The sequence below is a fragment of the Enoplosus armatus genome, chromosome 12 (assembly GCF_043641665.1).
Source record: "Enoplosus armatus isolate fEnoArm2 chromosome 12, fEnoArm2.hap1, whole genome shotgun sequence".
NCBI classification, from domain to species: Eukaryota; Metazoa; Chordata; class Actinopteri; order Centrarchiformes; family Enoplosidae; genus Enoplosus; species Enoplosus armatus.
Genome location: NC_092191.1, coordinates 8,786,558 through 8,804,337, shown reverse-complemented (window position 1 = coordinate 8,804,337; position 17,780 = coordinate 8,786,558). Strand labels below are relative to the sequence as shown.

General features: G+C 39.7%; 3 protein-coding genes across 3 annotated transcripts; 2 read left to right on the top strand and 1 right to left on the bottom strand.

The window, feature by feature from the left end:
• The first annotated feature begins 141 nt into the window (after positions 1–141).
• Positions 142–7,502, top strand: dis3 (DIS3 exosome endoribonuclease and 3'-5' exoribonuclease). Its single transcript, XM_070916085.1, has 21 exons — positions 142–360; positions 829–986; positions 1,213–1,409; positions 1,594–1,667; positions 1,820–1,987; positions 2,210–2,374; positions 2,524–2,637; positions 2,831–2,968; positions 3,179–3,325; positions 3,466–3,582; positions 3,668–3,769; positions 4,033–4,097; positions 4,222–4,306; positions 4,526–4,653; positions 4,946–5,032; positions 5,183–5,339; positions 5,831–6,045; positions 6,234–6,402; positions 6,557–6,715; positions 6,812–6,934; positions 7,161–7,502. Exons 1-21 carry the CDS (start codon positions 142–144, stop codon positions 7,227–7,229), a joined length of 2,856 nt encoding a protein of 951 aa, XP_070772186.1. The 3' UTR covers positions 7,230–7,502.
• A 1,120-nt stretch (positions 7,503–8,622) lies between these two features.
• On the bottom strand, positions 8,623–12,239 carry bora (bora aurora kinase A activator). Its single transcript, XM_070916561.1, has 12 exons — positions 12,159–12,239; positions 11,702–11,856; positions 11,445–11,551; positions 11,224–11,269; positions 11,039–11,117; positions 10,858–10,902; positions 10,681–10,737; positions 10,314–10,570; positions 9,820–9,982; positions 9,125–9,708; positions 8,852–8,992; positions 8,623–8,643 (listed from the first exon to the last, which is right to left on the bottom strand). The coding sequence occupies exons 2-12, from the start codon at positions 11,849–11,851 to the stop codon at positions 8,623–8,625; spliced, it is 1,650 nt and encodes a 549-aa protein (XP_070772662.1). The 5' UTR covers positions 11,852–11,856; positions 12,159–12,239.
• A 127-nt stretch (positions 12,240–12,366) lies between these two features.
• On the top strand, positions 12,367–14,857 carry mzt1 (mitotic spindle organizing protein 1). The gene is made up of 3 exons (XM_070916408.1): positions 12,367–12,639; positions 12,848–12,993; positions 14,273–14,857. Exons 1-3 carry the CDS (start codon positions 12,588–12,590, stop codon positions 14,294–14,296), a joined length of 222 nt encoding a protein of 73 aa, XP_070772509.1. The 5' UTR covers positions 12,367–12,587; the 3' UTR covers positions 14,297–14,857.
• Positions 14,858–17,780: the final 2,923 nt, after the last annotated feature.

The window sequence follows — 17,780 nt, the reverse complement described above, 5'->3', positions numbered from 1 at the left end:
TTGTTTTATCAAAACTCTGTGAAGGGTTTTGTCGGCCCACTGAGGTGGTTAGTTTACACATGGGCAGCTAACTGTTTGCTTGTCATCAAATGGTAGCATAAAGACATCGGGATTTAACCTTTTGAGGCTTTTATCGTCGTCATGTTGAAATCTAAAACCTTCGTTAAGAAGACCCGGTCGGGTCAGGTGATGAAGATTGTGCGCGAGCATTATCTGAGAGATGACATTTGGTGTGGAAGCGAAGTTTGCACCGAATGCAAACAGGAGTCCACGGTGCTACAGAGAGACGCGTGTATTGAGAGCAACCTGTGCTCTTATCCACATTATCTCGTCCCTGATACGAATGTAGTGCTGCATCAGGTAAAAAACACATTTTCCTTCTTCCCCATGATATCTTATTTCATATGTGTACACAAACGAGAATGGCTTTTGGATCACCAAGCAGCCCAATATGATGATTTCCAGACATCCTGACGTGTAGTTTTCATACAGACTTGAAGCCCCAATTTCTGCCTCTCGTGTATTGTGATAATACAGCATAATACATAATTAGTATGGTCATGATATTTATTTATGATTCAATAGCACGACTTCTGGTTATTGTAATATTAATACAGTTATATATTCTGCTTTGTGTGTCTTTTTATGACTAAAACATTAGTATATTAACCAATTGCAGTGCAGGTCTAACATAAATGTAGGTGATTCCTTATTTTGGGGCAATTATATTATCCTATTTTTTCAGTTGCACCCATATAACCTTTGCACCTGATTCTGAACAGCTCTGATTCTCTTTAACGTTATGTTTACAATTTATGTGTCCTGCAGATTGACGTGTTGGAAGATCCTGTGATTCGTAATGTGATTATCCTTCAGACTGTGCTGCAGGAGGTTCGCCACCGCAGTGCACCAGTCTATAAACGCCTGAAGGACATCATACACGAGAAAGAGAAACACTTCTACACCTTTACCAACGAACACCACAAGTACAAAGACACCACTGACATTTTTACTGTATCACAACATCTTAATTGCACATAGTAATAGTAATAGCATGTAAACATAATCAGTGTCAAAATACTTTGGCCAGTTGCACATAAAGTTACTACTCATATTCCTCTTCACATTTGCACAATTACTTGGAAAAGCATGTCTGATTTTTTTTCCTTTATGCTTGTTACACATTCATCCTTATAATTTCTATTATTCCAGAGAGACATTCATTGAACGTGAACCGGGGGAGAGTGCCAATGACCGTAACGACCGTGCAATCCGCGTGGCTGCAAAATGGTACAGCCAGCACCTGAAGACATCCGAGTCCAGCGCAGATGGGCTCAAGGTGGTCCTCCTCACCAATGATCTAGGGAACAAGCAGAAGGCAGAGGAGAGCGGCCTGCTGGTATACAAATGTAAGTGATCTATCTTCAGAGAAAGAAAATATGATGGGGCACAGTTTGAACAGCTGTGCATATCAAGAACACAGCTCCAATTTTTCAGCAAGGAAAAGCCTCCCAAGGCTCCTATTCTGTTGGATACAAGCATAATTTCAAATGGCATCACTTTGTCACAAACATTTATTCACTTACATTCTAGGTGAAGAGTACATCAAAAGTCTGATAGCGAACCCTGAGCTTATGGATCGCCTGGCTTTGTCCAATGATGACAAGGTAAACATTTGCACAATTTTGTAGTAGTGAGACTGTATATATAATTTGTATCTGTATCTCCTGTTTACACCACTGCCTTTTTCTTTGTGCCTAAAGTCTGTGGGACTCTCTCTTTTCTCCTTCCATTGATTTATTTTTCTTTCCTCCCTTAGAATCATATCACAAGTAGTAAGGTGCTATTCCCAGAGCACCTCCCTCTGTCCAAGATCCAAGCAGGAATTAAGAGTGGCTCCTTCCTGCAGGGCACCTTTAGGGCCAGCAGGGACAACTATCTGGAGGCCACAGTCTTTGTCCAGGGAGAGGGGGAAGATAGCATGGAGGTATGTGTGTGTGTTTACATTTGTGTTTGAATGTTATAGGGTCTGAACAATTATCCAAAACCTGGAAATGTTTGGATCTCATCTGGGTTTGGGTGAGAATGTGTCATGTTGTGTTGAGATCTAAGTTTCCAGTTAGAGGATTTACTACTAGTTAATTGACTAACTTTGTTCAGTGCATGCATATGTAAAAAGCTCTGTACTGTCCCTTCGGCCTGCTGCCAGGTTCTCATCCAGGGTCTTCAGAACCTCAACAGAGCAGTGTACCAGGATGTGGTTGCCGTGCAGCTGTTGCCACGGGATCAGTGGGTGGCGCCCTCCTCAGTCGTGCTGCAGGATGAAGGTGCAGCAAAGGACGATAATACTGAAGAAGAGGAGGAGGAGAAAGCGGTGAATTTGGATTTTGGATTGTATCTGGGTGCTTTGCTGCACAAAATGAGATATATACATTTTTTTTTACTTTGCAATAGAATGACCTCAATTTGGCCTTTGTAGCTACAGTATCTTTATTTAGTCTGTGTTCCTGTGTGTTTGAGCAGTTGAAGATATCTGCAGCTGAAGCAGCCAAGAAGCCCACAGGCAAAGTAGTGGGAATCATCAAAAGAAGCTGGAGGCCATTCTGTGGCATGCTCAATGCCTCCCACATTAAAGAGGTAAGTCTAGACTGCTGTGTTATCCTGTATGTCATACACAATTTAATTTTGCTTGGTTTGAAATTTTGAAGCTGCATTTTGATTTAAATTGATAAATTTCTGTACACTGCACAAACTGTATAGCACTTCTGTCTAACTTCTTCCTCTCTTACCTTCAGCACTGACCGTCCCTTTTCTTTCCTTTTTCGTTCAGTCAACCCGCCATCTCTTCACCCCAGCAGACCGCCGTATCCCTCGCATTCGCATTGAAACACGTCAGGCATCCACACTGGTGGGCCAGAGGATCATGGTGGCAATTGATGGCTGGCCCAAACACTCCAGATATCCAAATGTGAGTTGGAACAGACTGTCAAATATATATATTATGATAATAATGTAATAAAATATGTGTGGTTACATCTCCACTTGCCAAAATTTGACAGGAAATTGAATTGTTTATGTTTTCTACATTTATATGATGCCACTCTTCTCTGGCATGACATGTAATAATACATGACAAAGTCTGTCCATGGAGAGAAATCTATTTTTTCCTCTTTGTTAGGGTCACTTTGTCCGCAGTCTGGGAAATGCAGGGGAGAAGGACACAGAGCAGGAGGTGCTGCTACTGGAGCATGACGTCCCCCACCAGGACTTCTCTCAGGCTGTGCTCAGTTTCCTTCCCAAGATGCCGTGGGCTATCAAGTCAGAGGTAAATAGCAGCTTTTCTTGAGCAGTATTCTAATCACCGTTTTGTTGATCAGTGGGTCTATCACCTTTTTATAATTTGAAAGCACACATATATAGGTCTGGTGTGTATATGTTTATATTAATGTGGATGTGTGTGGTAAGGACATGGCAAAGAGAGAGGACCTGAGGCATCTGACAGTGTGCAGTGTGGATCCTCCAGGATGTACAGACATAGATGATGCCCTGCACTGTAGAGAGCTGGACAATGGAAACCTTGAGGTACACATACACTATAAAGTAACAGTATTCAATTTTTTTGTCTATATTGCATGTGAGCCCACAGTATGTTTTTTGTTTGCTGTAGGTGGGCGTCCACATCGCCGACGTCAGTCACTTCATCAGACCTGGCAACGCTTTGGACAAAGAGGCTGCGAACCGTGGCACCACTGTCTACTTGTGTGGCAAAGTAAGAAAAACAGACTCTTGCATCGGAGTGTTTTAACAACATCAGAATTTGAATGTCTATAAGCCTCGTGATTTTATCTTTGGAAAAGATTGTTTGCAGTGAAGGTGAACAGAGAACCTGTTGTGGTAGATTTGACACTTTTGCCACGTTTTCAGCTGTTTGAGTTTAGAATTTTATTGATTCATGAAAATATATTTTGACTCCTAAAAACTAGAATAAATCGACATCGAGTTACATGTTGTGTTTAATTTTGTGTCCATCAGAGGATAGATATGGTTCCTGAGCTGCTGAGCTCCAATCTTTGTTCTCTACGCTCCAATGTAGAAAGGTGAGGACTGGAGATACATACACAATAATCAATATCATCAAATACTCTTTTATCAATCATAGATGTTTGCCATTCCAGCTGATGTGAACTGAATGCTGTTAAAATGTTTTGTGCTTTTTACCAGGTTGGCTTTCTCATGTATCTGGGAAATGAACCACGAGGCTGAAATTCTAAAGACCCGGTTCACAAAAAGTGTCATTAACTCCAAGGTATAGTACCAGCACATGATGTACAATGAAAATATAAAAAAGAAAGAAAGAAAATATATTATTTTTGCAGTGATGTGCGAATCAAATGACCTGCAACTAATACTACTACCACCTGCTTTCATTAAAAAACAAAATTACAGGGTCAATATTTTCATAGTTTCAAGCATGTCTTTTGTTCATTTACGTTTTCTTGCCCCCCCACCATTTGATCTGATACAGGCCTCTTTGACCTATGCTGAGGCCCAGATGAGGATTGATGACACCACCATGAATGATGATATCACCAAGAATCTACGAGGTCTCAACAAACTAGCCAAAATCCTCAAGAGGCATAGGATAGAGAAAGGGTAAGGGCTTAGGAGGAGAAGAGACTAAATAATAGATTTACAAAATGTACGATGGTACATTTAATGTTGTGGGGAGAAAATGCTATTTGCTTGAGTTTTTATTGGTGTATACATGGCTCAGTTGCCTTGATGCATTCCAGTTGACTGACAACAGATGAAAAGCAATTAGGAGATATGAGGAAAGAAGCAAGAATGCAGAGTTTTGTTGATCCTAACTCGTATAACCGCTATATATTTAAACTGGCTGTATTTAACATGAATTGTGTTTTGTGTTGCATTTGATTTCCTTCAGGGCGTTGACGCTGTCATCCTTAGAGGTCCGTTTCCACATTGACAGTGAAACCCATGACCCCATTGACCTCCAGACCAAAGAACTCATGTAGGTAACTTCAAAAAGGAGCATTCTGTAGAATCTCCTTTGAAACCCTCCACCAAATATCATTTTTTAAAATGCCTTTTTCAGTGTGTCTGTATGCGTCTTGTTGTGTTTTTTGTACATATATAAATAAAGTCATCTCTGGGTTATTAGGGAGACAAACTCCATGGTGGAGGAGTTCATGTTGCTCGCCAACATTTCAGTTGCCCAGAAGATTTATGATGAATTTCCAGACTGTGCCATGCTGAGGAAACATCCAGCACCGCCTCCATCTAACTACGACATCCTGCTCAAGGCTGCAAAGTCCAAGGTGAGTGGAGACGGGTGGTCAAATGCTTGTGTCTTGAGCTAATTTAATAATTTTGCCTTGTAATGACAGCCCTGTGAGATGTACCCCTTCATCATCACAGCCATTTATTTCAAACACTTACCCATTTCTCTAAGCTATTTTAACCATTTATCCATTACTTTTAGCTATTTATTTTAATCATTTAACCGTCACATTAGCTAACTGTTTCAACTTCTCTGCTTGCTTGCTAACTAGGTTTCAAACACTCTCAACATATGGTGTGGATTTTTTAATTCAAATTGTAATTTCTATTTTTACAAACTAGTTGAGCTACTCTGCAGTGTTTCCACATACCCCCAGCATTTGTGCCTCCGGTTGGGAATCATTATAGTAGACTAATAAAGTAAAATAATAATAGTAATAATAATAATAATGATTAAGCAATACATGTATATGTAAGATAAGATTTCTACTTTAAATTATATATATATATTTTTTCCTTTTCTTATCAGGAAGTGATGATCCACACAGATTCGGCCAAGGCACTGGCTGACTCCCTTGACGTGGCCAAAGTAGAAGGCTTCCCGTACTTTAACACGCTACTGCGCATCTTGGCCACTCGCTGCATGATGCAGGCTGTCTATTTTTGTTCTGGCATGGACAGCGATTTCCACCACTACGGCCTCGCTTCACCCATTTATACACACTTCACGTCACCCATTAGGAGGTATGAAAACAGATATTCTACACATCTTGACCAAATATGTTGAGTCGGGCCTTTATAACAATAGACAAACTACCACAGCACAGTTCTTTCTAACCTCCTTATGTCATCCATATTCCCTTTTTCTCTATTTAAACCTCTACCTCCTTTCTTCCTCCCCCTCCACCTTGTTCTTCTGCTGTCTTACACAGGTATGCAGATATTATAGTACACCGCCTGCTGGCAGTGGCCATAGCAGCAGACAGCACCTACCCAGATTTAATGGACAAACATAAGCAGTCAGCCCTCTCCAATAACCTCAACTACAGACATAAAATGTCTCAGTATGCACAGAGGGCATCGGTGGCCTTCCACTCACAGGTAAACACATATGAACACTCTGGTTTGATAATGTCCATTTATAACCCCATGAGCCTTTGGTTTGAGTGAAGATAGAAAATAGAAAACAGACCCCACATCATACTGCATAATTCACTGGAAATTCATGCTTTTAATACAAATGATCTCTTTCCAGTTGTTCTTCAAGAGCCGCGGCATACTGAACGAAGAGGGATTTGTTCTGTTTGTGAGAAAGAACGCAATCATAGTACTCATCCCAAAGTTTGGCCTGGAGGGAACCGTCTTCTTTGACACCAAAGACAAGGTGGCGCCAAACCTTGTTTTTGATGAAGAGGTATAAATGAAAGTTATTTTTTATGGATGGTTAGATCAACACTGACAAACTAAAGCCATCAGATGCTTTAAAGATCTCTTCTGTATGTGTGTTTAGGGTCCCACTCTGAAGGTAGAGCAGCACACCTTCAGCATATTTGACAAGGTGAAGGTCACCATCAGCCTGGACGACTCCAATATTCAGCACCAGAAGATCCGCATGGCTCTGATTCACCCTGTGGTAAGGACCGATCAAACTGAACACAGGTTTCACTATCGAAAAACCAGTGGAACACAAATATAGCTACCTTTACATCTTTAATGTTAGCCTAAGAGATTTTTCATCTAATTTGTGCTTGTCTTGTATTTAGGTTTGATTGAGGATGTTTTCAGTTAGTCCTAATAGGAAAATTCATTCAATTTGCTCAAGAATTACCAGCATTTTGTACTAATTGTCTTTATTTTAGATTCCCGGTGTGAGTGTTCCAGCCCCAGAAGTTGAACCACAGGCCAAGAAACCAAAACTGGACCGCTGACACAGAAAGCAGCAGAGCAATTCACCCGAACCACATTGTCAAAGTCTATAAAAGCACCAGTTTGGACTCTTTGAAGCATTGACACAATTAACTGTTATACTTTGAGCAAGTGTGCCTATTTTAATAAATCTACCTGAGAAGCTACACAACCTCACACGCACCACTCTGCTCATACACTCATTTTATATTTCGTGAAACACTTGTTGGTAGATACACAACGACAGGGGCAAGTTATAAATGCAGTGTAACTTGTCATTAAAGTTGTTTTTTTTTACCTATTTGGTTCAGTGTGTTTTGTGGGCCCAGCATGAACCTAAAATCTGTAAAACTTGAAAACATTGTCTACGAATATATAAAATGAATATACCGTTTAAGTATTCAAAATCCTACATTAAATGATTTTGTCTTACCAGATCAAAATCCTATAATTTTGAAAAAATCATGTACTGTATATTCCCAACTATTTAAAATCTGACAGACATAATTTGGTCAAAGGTAATTTAAACCATAATGAGAATTGTCACAATGCAGTTACACTGAATGATAATGTCATTAAATTCTTATTTCTGCACCAAACCAAGTCAAACTACAGTGCTGAAAATAAACATTGTAGAAACACTGACTCAAAAATAAACAATGTCTTCTCAAGCCAGACAAAGAATTCAAATTAATTTAATGTGACGATCCAGCCAAAGCTTATTAGTATATGAAAAACACATGGCTCAATCAGCTTTTAATTTGCTAGTGGCATTATTCAGGAATAAATATTCTAACAATCCAAAGAAGATCCACAGATAACCTGAATTTTAACAGTTCATACTTGTTCAATAAAAGAAAAAGCTCTCATCATATAAAAACTTCATGATAAACGGTTTTATAAAAACATAAATACAGTACAAATCTGATGTCATCTGAAAGTCAGGATCTATCAGGTCGATCATGTCAGCACCAAATAAAATTTAAATGATGGCATTCGCATCAATACAGCATTCAAAGAGGTTACTGTTGTGCACGTTTGATACAGAATTTACTTTTTTTTTCCCCTTCCCCTCACCGCACCTGTATACTGGGTCCAAAAAACTGTTGACTTATAGCTTTTCAGTGTCTTACAGTGGGACTAAGATAGGCCATGCATTAGTCTTCTCCCTTCTAACCTGTAACATACTATGGTAGAGCATTGGCAACTTGAACTTTAAACCTTCAAAGAACTAACAACCACTTGTGAAACTCCTGAGTTCTGTTCACTTAATTTAACAGTTGATCCCATTCACCCTAACCAAATAATTCAACATAAATGCTTCAAATATAGTGTATTTCTGTATTTGTTTGCAAAATAAATCATCTTCAGCTTCCACTGGAAGAGGCGTCCCTTTAAATGCATCAATCAGATGGTTCAGTGGTGAGGATAAAATACCTGGAAAATAAGAAACTTACTTTTAGCAAGATGAAAAGAAAATGAAAAAATAACTAACTAAAAGAAATGAATTAAGTCTTACAGCATGCACCATATAACTCCTTGCCACATGTTAGTAAAGTCAAGATACTTTGATTACTGATACTCAATTAGATCTAAATACATACACTCACGTATGCTTAACCCTGTGTTTGTGTGTAAACAGTACCTTTACTTTAGTGTGTCGATTGACGTGGAAGGCTTCTTCTGCCAGGTTTGAACTGAAGGACTCTCTGCTGTGACAGTCTGAGCTGAGGCCATCTATAAGACTGGCGGTGCCTGCTGAGGTAGTGTGGTACCCGCTGTCCACCTGAACACACACAAAAAGCAGTCCATTACAAATATGATCAACAATTCATTCATATAAGAGTAAGTTAAATATACAGTGAAACACAAAAATAAAGTAGCTCTTAGTTCTGCCAGGATTCAATTGCTCACAAACCTGCATGCTGGAATCGTAGCGTATGCTGCTTCCTTCTGCCAGAAGAGACAGAAACATCTGAGAGCTTTCTATTGCCGACACATTGCCCATGCGAGAGCTGGTCAGCTGCCCTGAAGGCCCTCCACCTTCTTCCTCTTCATCTCCCTCATCCCCCAACCTCCCTTCTATCCCCATCTCCTTGTCCTCCTCCATTTTCACAGGTTCCATAGGATCCAGGCTAACTCTCTCAGTGTCAATGGGGTGAGCACCGTGGGCCATGGGTGAAGACGGATCTAGCTCCATAGCGGGGAGAGAAGAGGAAGAGGAGGACGACGACAAGGGGAGTTGTTCCTCAGCGTCCTGATTGTCTTGGAGCTTAGGGTTGAGGATCGGGGAGATGAGAGGAGGGGAGGCCCAGCAGCGGACTCTGGGTCGGGGCTTGGGTCTGGCATTGTGCTGGGGCTCATTGTGGCAGTGGAGCTGATGTGGGGAGCAGCTACGAATGGGAGAGCAACCCTCAACAAATGGGCTCTCGTTGCAGGAAGTGACATTGATGTCCAGGGGAACACCGTGTGGAGTCAAATTGGTCAGCTGCTTCCTCTCAGCTAAAAAAAAGGAGCACATATTCAGATTCAGTTTGAGGGGAAACTTGTGTTATATAGTAAATCCTAACATGAGGGTGTTTCTTCAGTTCTGCTTTATTTTACAAAATTTACCTGAGCCTATGGGTGTGCGTGCTGCATGTGCAACAATAGGAGAAATTGTGGGGGAGACGAGACCAGCAGGAGACGACCTATCAGGGAACAGAGGACTGGCGATGCTGCCGAGGCTGCAATCCCGAAAGCAGCCATGCTGGATGGGACTGGACGAGAACTGACCCTATAGTTAAGACAATGCAAATAAATATTTGTTTAAACAGTTAAAAGTGCTAATTTAACTTAAACAGTTTGATCCAAATACCAAAAAAGCCCTATAACTCCTTGCTAAAAATCACTTTAAGTAAAATATTAGTTACGTTACGTTATGTTCACAGTCATTTTTTGGGATTTTCCCTTTCACAATTAGAAATAAATATTAGAAATAACAATATAATTGCCAATTTAATAATAAATAAATAAGTTAAAAGATACTTCCACACAGATTTTGTGCTGCGCATACCAAGAGTATGGCAAAATAATCCTCATTTGCATCCCTATACTTCTCCTCTCACCGTAGAGGGAGTTGGAGCAGACACCCCACAGGACAAAGGGGAGCAGAAGATAGACGTCATAGCTTCAACCCCTCCCTCTCCTCGGTTTAGAGAAGGTCTCTCCTGCCTGCCGTGGCTTCTCTCTGGGCTTGGTGGGCTAGAGCTGTCAGAGCCGCTGTAACTGCCCTGGCCATCAAGGAAGAGTTTTCGTCGTAAGGAGGAGGAACTGAGACTCTCCTGCACAGCATCACACGCTTCCTCATTGCGGTAATAATCCCCTGAGGAGCGGGAAGAAACAGACAGACAAACATGGTGACGCAATGGTAGAATACTCTGACTCTGATAACAGACTCTGATTTGATGGTTCTGGCATTTATTAGAGGCTTACCTAGTACTTTTTCCAAATCAAAAGCCAACGGTAACGAAAGTGTTGTCTGACAAGCAACTGTAAAACAGACATAATGAAGAGATCAAAACAAGTTAGTAGATGGTGAAGGAAAGAAAAGGAGATGGGTCACTGTTTGTACAAAGTAATTCCAAACCCTCTCAAAGAACACACACCAACCTGAGACTTTCTCTGGCTCCTCGGCAATCATTGCAGACATACAACCTACAAGTGCAAAAACACAATATGGTAACATAAAATGCTTAAATAATGTACAAAAACAGAATACAACAAGGCAAATACATGGAGGAAATATGACTATAAAAAGACTGAGGAGTAATATAAACAATAAGGGACTTACTTTTCATATAGACCTGAGGGCCTTTACGGGTGTCTGGTGCTGCCCAAGGGGAAGGCACGATGGCTCCTTTGGTGAAAAACTTTATTGGCAGACAGACAAATGACAAAATTACAAACGTAACCTATAAAATCATCAATATATTAACTTCTATCATTATACAATATGATTAGATTTGATTGGAATACCTGCTCAATAGCATTCTGACGCTTTTCCTCAATGTCAGAATCCATCCTAGATATTTGGTAGAAAAAAAAGTTTTGTCATTTAAATTTCCTGCCATCTTTAATTTGCAACAGTTACTTTAACGGAACACTTACTTAACCCTCCTCAAGGAAGGTTCTGTAACAATGATCCCACATATGTACTAACATTACGGCTACTGTGACTGCTGTGTTTCAGTACATACCTTGTCTGGCTGAGGTAAAAAGACTGTCGCTGGATTTCCTCTGGGTCTATATGTGCTGGGAGAAGACTGGCCATTTCATCAATAGACCAGTTAAACTTGGGAGGAGTCTGGGAAAGAGACAGATAAAGAAGTGAATAAAAGACTACATACGCCCTTCAGTTGAGCAAAACTTGTTGAAATAATACAGTATTTAGATATTTGTGTCAGTGCATGTGTCATAGTCCTCGGTCTATAGGATTTGAGGTGTTCAGACTTACAGCTTTGCATGCCTTGGACTTAAAGACAGATGGGCTTGGCACCAGGGCTTCACAGAGGTGGTGGTAGTCATTGGGACTTTCAAACGGGTTTCTAATGGAAGGCCTGCCTGGAGTCTCTGGAGTGATCTGCACCTCAACATGGTCCCCCATCTTAGCTAACAACAACACATTTTCCAGTCAGCATAAAGGAAAAGAACATTTCAGAAATAAAATTGCACACATACGACAGCCTCTGTTTCGTTGTAAGGTTAATAGACTTTTCTAACTAATTCTAACTAACTACATGACTTTACCTGTTTCTATAGCGTTAACTAGCCTTCGAAGGTCGCAATTAGTGTAATGTTAGCTAACAGTTAGTTACGTTACACGTTTCCTCCTGCCCTCTTTCTCAACACACCACTTTACTTAAAACATATATACATTTATACATTATAAACATTTTGCCGTTGGTACTTACAACTGTTAATGAGCCAGGACTTTGAACACACAGCTAAAAACAATCTTCATTGAAGAGTCAGCAAACAATCAGCAGTGAGAGGGTTCAAACGTTTATTTCAATTTTGCTACAAGGTCCGCTAGCCAATAGAAATGTTACAGGAAGTTCTTGGGAACCAATCAATGAAAAATAACCATGTCGTCACTTCCTCCCCCAGTTTCGCCAGTGAGCTTAGCAGGCAAGGTAGCTAGCTGTTAATATTGTCCCTTATTGATTGTGCATTTCTATTTTTTAGATATCTTATCTAAAATGAATACGGGACGTTTAAAGTCTTCCTGAACTGTTGCAATAACTTCATCTTGTATCGCGTCAGAGACCTCTTCAAGTCTTATCTGTTAGCCACCTGCTAGCAAGCGTTGGCTAACTAATTAGCTACATTCATTCCACACCATGGCAAGTGCAGCAAATGCAAATCTAAACGCAGTCCGGGAGACAATGGACGGTAAATACATTTAATTTAATTCACATGCAACAGTTTATGTACTTGTAAATTATCTTCAAATTAACTGGGTTTTATGTACGAACTACTGGCTTGTTTGTTATTGTATTGCTAATAAGTTGCATATGACAATAAAGCAATAAAGTTCTGAGTTGTTGTCACTAGAAAATGAATGTAACTAGGGTAACTTGTCACCTTCGTCCTCCAACAGTGCTGCTGGAGATCTCCAGGTTGCTTAACACTGGTTTGGACATGGAGTCTCTGTCCATATGTGTGAGACTGTGTGAGCAGGGCATCAACCCAGAAGCTTTGTCTGCAGTCATCAAAGAACTGCGTAAAGCTTCTGAATCCCTCAAGGTACAGATACTGGCTCCCAAAGAGCTCACCATTTCATATTATTGAAAATACTGTTTTTGGTGGTGGTCATTTAAGTGGTGGGTTAAGTCCCAGCCCCGTTGTGTGAAATTACCAGACCTCAATGTGGTGTCGTAACATTTCTTACACTGTCTGACACAGTCCAAAACATAGAATCTTCAATTTGCAATGATATAACAGGGAGAAAAGCAGAAACACATTTTATCAGCTGTAACCAGTGTATTGTGAAGTGTTTGGTTGTTGTTGTTTTGTTTTTTGTGGATAAATGACTTGATAGATGACATACATATGATAGGTTATTGAAATTGTCATACATGTCATTCTGTTGATCAGCTAATCACAATCAATTCAGATTCAGATGATTTGATGTCAATACAACAGCCTACACCAGCACTGAAAACTAGTGTAGTATCAGAAGTTGAGATGCCTGCAGCTGTTCTACTTCATGGTTTGGTATCGCACCCTAGATGTCTTCTGTAATTGAAAACTGTAAACAAAGCTGTTCGATGTGAATGTGTCCAGTGACATGGTATAGGGTAGCAGGATATGACAATATATACGATGAGACAATAAAAAATGTCAGCTGTCAGGGATTCTACCATTTGCTATGGAGGTATCCCTCCCTTCAGTATCTCTGGGTGTATTAGGCCATTGTGAGCAATGTTCCATGACTGTTTTATGGCAATATTGAATTTTTGCACAAATGTGATTAGGTATATTGATTTGTAAGGTATTTGGTCGATTATCCAAAAAAAGACATTTCTGTCTGGTTTGTTGATTTTCCAGAAAACATATTATAACACAATATAAAGCAATATAAGTAGTCTATCTCCTTCTCCTAACATGGTATCATATTGCTCAAGTTTAATTCTGTTGGTTTGTGATTTGGGGTTTAAGTCTTCGGAGTGACTGAATCATGAAGGGAACATTTCAATCACTATTGAGGACAACTAGTGATAAGAAAATATCTTGTCATCCAGGCAAGAGAAAAAGTTGTCATCACAGAGATCCTGAAAAAAAGTAACATATGCACAATGCGAGTTCCTAAAGTTAATTTTGGTGTAGCTTTTGTGTTTTCCACACAAACTCCCAGTCGTCCTTTCCCTCCCATGTATTTTCCAAACATATTTTAGAATTTTGTTCTGTGCACAGCTGTAGCACACCCATAAAGCAGATGTAATTTGATTATAATAAAAAAACTGTATAATCTTATAATTAATCATGATGATGACTCCTGTTTTATATTCATTTTCTCTTTCAGGCCTCTGAAAACTGCACTAACTGAAGTTGCAGCCTGATCACCTCAGTTTGGGAACTTTACTGGGATCATCCCCCATTCCTGGAACTGCGCTTACCATGGGCTCTCCAGCCAATCAGATTTGTCTGTGTGTTGGCTCTCTGTCCTCGGTGACTAACTGCTGCTGTTCTGTGCTTTGACTTGTGTTTGAGTTTTTGTGTAGAGGTATCAACTTCAGTCCTCTTCCTAAACACAAGTCTTCTTCCGACATCAGGGCATGCTCAGCCACTCTGCCTCAAATTTAGGCTTGCTCCAAGTTTCCCCTTCTGTCATTTGTGAAGTGTAAGTTGAGAGTGGTATTAGTGTTGACATCCTGCCTTAATTTAAGAGCCTACTTCTAATTTCTGATAGTCAACTTGTGTTGCACTTATCATGAGGAATTTTTTTTTTATAATGTTGAAATGTCCAAATATGTTAAGAATTGTTTTTAATTTTATGTAAGCGTAATGCATTTTTCAACTTAATCCAATTTAAGCCATTTCCATTGTCCATGTAACCGTCAATGATGGAACAAAATCTAAATTAAAATGTTACAGTCAACGGCCACAAGGTGGTGTTGTGTCATTCTTAATGTAGTCTGAGGTATAGGTATTCATTGGCTGTTAAGGTGCAAGTTTCCTATGACAAGTTAAGAGGAATTAAATTCTGTGATTTTTATCAGGTACTTTTAAAATCACGTTTTCCCTGTTTATTTACCATGACAGGGCTGTTTTTTTCTGTGTTGTCTTGATTCCATTGTAGAATGTACCAAAGCATTTCCCCTAGTGATATCATTCTTACAGGCTTCAGATTTCTACAAAGGAAATGATCTTTCCTGTCACACTAGGTGAAAGGGACAAAGATTGTGGTGGAACATTTAACAATAATACACAGACCATGCAGAGGTGATCACATCCACATGTACAAAAGAGAAGACATTAACGAGGGTCATTCTTTACAGCAGGATTTCCTGTTGAACTGCAATCTTGCCCCCCCCCCCATGTCTGTTCTCTATCCACACAAAAAGTATTTGAGATATATTGCAAACTTGACAAAAAAAAAGATGTCTTTGATCAACCAGGAATGAAGGCCCTACATCATGTATCTAAGCACACAGAGAATTGTGTTGTTTCTCCACTGTCTGTAAAATAGCTCTATTCATCTTCGAGACGAGGGAAAATGCTGAGAGCACAGAACTTTCCTCCACAGGCCAATATACAGGCTAGAAGCGACCTCTCATCCACAAGGGCTTGAATCTGTAGCTTTTGAGTGTGTGTGTGTGTGTGTGTGAGTTTAGGTGTTCATGCAGTGCGGTAGATGTCTACAAATGAGTAGCCCCTAAGCCATCTGACAGTAACGCCTCACCCCTCACAGGCACACCACGGAGAAAGCCGGCGAGTGAGCAGGAGAGCGTGTGTGTGTGTGTGTAAGCATTTCTGTCTGCCTCTGCTTTGTCTCGCCATCTTGACTGACAGGCTGTGAGTCTAAATCTCTGCACTGCTGCTTTGATCTCTTAACACAGTATCTCTCTGTTCCCCAATACCAGCATCGTGTTAGCCAAGTATGAGAGGCGTACAGATACGGTGCAGTGGCTCTCCTTGATAGCCCATAAGCCTGAACAACCCCTGGCCTCCGTGGGGGGCGAGCTGCATGAGATGTTGACGGAGGGAGACCCACATTGAGAATCCTTTTCTTTTACAAAGGAAAATAGTTATGCATGGCTTGATTGGCTACTGTGGGCGTGGGATTCAGGATGCATTGCTCTCTGTTTGATGTGTTTGAAGGGTTTCGCCTGATCCTAGCCGGCTACTTTGATCTCTGTAAAACAAAATATTCACAAATCCCATAGTCCTGACTGAGAGATTAGCGTCCACATATGCATAAACATCTAAGAGGTGTTCAACTAGGGCACTGGTCAGGTCACATGACTGTAGAGGCAAGCAGGTCCTCACATCAGAACTTCTAAAGGTGTTTATGTTTGTACGTCTGATAATTATCCAGGCTGAGGATTATTTTTCTGATAAATGAGGGCAGTCTCATTTAAAAGTGATGTTTTGCAATTACGGTTCAAGTGTGGATATTACAAAAATAATTAGACCGGACTGATTAGAAGTTCTTATGTATAAGGAGAGGTGGTCTGTTGATGTTTGTCCAAACCTAAAATACAAACATATTGTCTCATGTAAACAACTACAGTGTGGAGTCTTGTGTGAAGCAGAGTTTAAGCAAAAGTCAAAGATCTCTGTGTGCAGAGCTATGTTTACGTTACTAATTACCATTAGCCATAAACAGGTAGGTTTAATGGTCTCCCTGCAGAGACCGGGCTTTGTTTGTTACGTCCATTTCATGTTTTGTTGCTCATTATATGATGATTATAGATGATTTCAGGGCTAGAAGTTTTAGTTAAAAGATCTTTATTTCTTTTATTTTATTTTTTAGCTTCAGGTTGGATGATTTTTAAAAAAAGAGTTTTGTTTTAGGAAGGGAACTTTTTTATGGCAGATTTTATTTGCAGAACTTATGGCAGGAGACAAAGTTCTTTGTAATTAAATGTTATATTCTTGTCTGACAAATGCTTTACCTCTGTAACTGTCTGGGCACCTGTATGTGCATGACACACAGTGTGGTGTAAAATAAACTAATTTACTCAGGCACTAAGTACAATTTAGAGGTACTTTACTTTAGAATTTTAATAGCTGCTTTTTACTTCTACTCCACTATATTTCAGAGGGGAATATTGTATTATTTACTCCATTACATTTATCTGACAGCTCTACTTATTTAGCTGATTAAGAGTTTAAAAACCTATAATATACATATAAATATACCGTATTGCATCAGCAATGACAATCAAATTGTATAATATATATTAATGTAACACTGTCAGAGGCCCTTTTGTCTGCATAATGAGTACTTTTAATTTTATACTTTTACAGAAATTTTGCTGGTAATACTTACTTACATTAAATTCGAGACGAGACTTCATAACTTTTGCTGAACAGTGGCCACTGTGGCTTCAAGTACAAGATAATGGCTGATAAGATTTCCTTTCATTTTTCAAGACTCTCTTGAGACTGTTTACATACGGCCTTTTACATCTTGTTTTAAAATGTTTATCCGTTACGTAGCACAAGTGGAGAAGAAGTCCGCAAACAGCAATATCTTTCATAAGCATTAGGCACCATAAGCTTTGGGTCATACTAGACCAATTAAAACCCCCTTGATGGCTTTCACGGACCATGCAGCTTTTATTTGTAAGAGGAAGATTGGGTTATTTCTTTTTTTAAAAGTGACATAGTACCGCTTTAAGTATAATTTTGAAGGTAACACTTACTTGTAATGGATTATTTTTACATTGTGGTATTTCTACTTTTACTTAAGTAAAGAATCTGAGTACTTCTATCACTGTCAATAAATGACAACTATCTAACTATGTAGATAGCAATAAATTGTTAATACTCTGAAACCCAGTTATTGACACATTAGAACAGTG

Excerpts from the sequence above, each read along its gene's own strand:
- dis3 (XM_070916085.1), top strand. The coding sequence starts at position 142 with ATGTTGAAATCTAAAACCTTCGTTAAGAAGACCCGGTCGGGTCAGGTG. Across the intron at positions 5,033-5,182 it reads CTCCAGACCAAAGAACTCAT|GGAGACAAACTCCATGGTGG; the intron begins GTAGGTAACTTC and ends CTGGGTTATTAG. Across the intron at positions 5,340-5,830 it reads TCAAGGCTGCAAAGTCCAAG|GAAGTGATGATCCACACAGA; the intron begins GTGAGTGGAGAC and ends TTTTCTTATCAG.
- bora (XM_070916561.1), bottom strand. The coding sequence starts at position 11,851 with ATGGGGGACCATGTTGAGGTGCAGATCACTCCAGAGACTCCAGGCAGG. Across the intron at positions 11,118-11,223 it reads GTCAGAATGCTATTGAGCAG|TTTTTCACCAAAGGAGCCAT; the intron begins GTATTCCAATCA and ends CTGCCAATAAAG. Across the intron at positions 10,571-10,680 it reads TGATTTGGAAAAAGTACTAG|GGGATTATTACCGCAATGAG; the intron begins GTAAGCCTCTAA and ends CCCGCTCCTCAG.
- mzt1 (XM_070916408.1), top strand. The coding sequence starts at position 12,588 with ATGGCAAGTGCAGCAAATGCAAATCTAAACGCAGTCCGGGAGACAATG. Across the intron at positions 12,640-12,847 it reads AGTCCGGGAGACAATGGACG|TGCTGCTGGAGATCTCCAGG; the intron begins GTAAATACATTT and ends GTCCTCCAACAG. Across the intron at positions 12,994-14,272 it reads AAGCTTCTGAATCCCTCAAG|GCCTCTGAAAACTGCACTAA; the intron begins GTACAGATACTG and ends TTTCTCTTTCAG.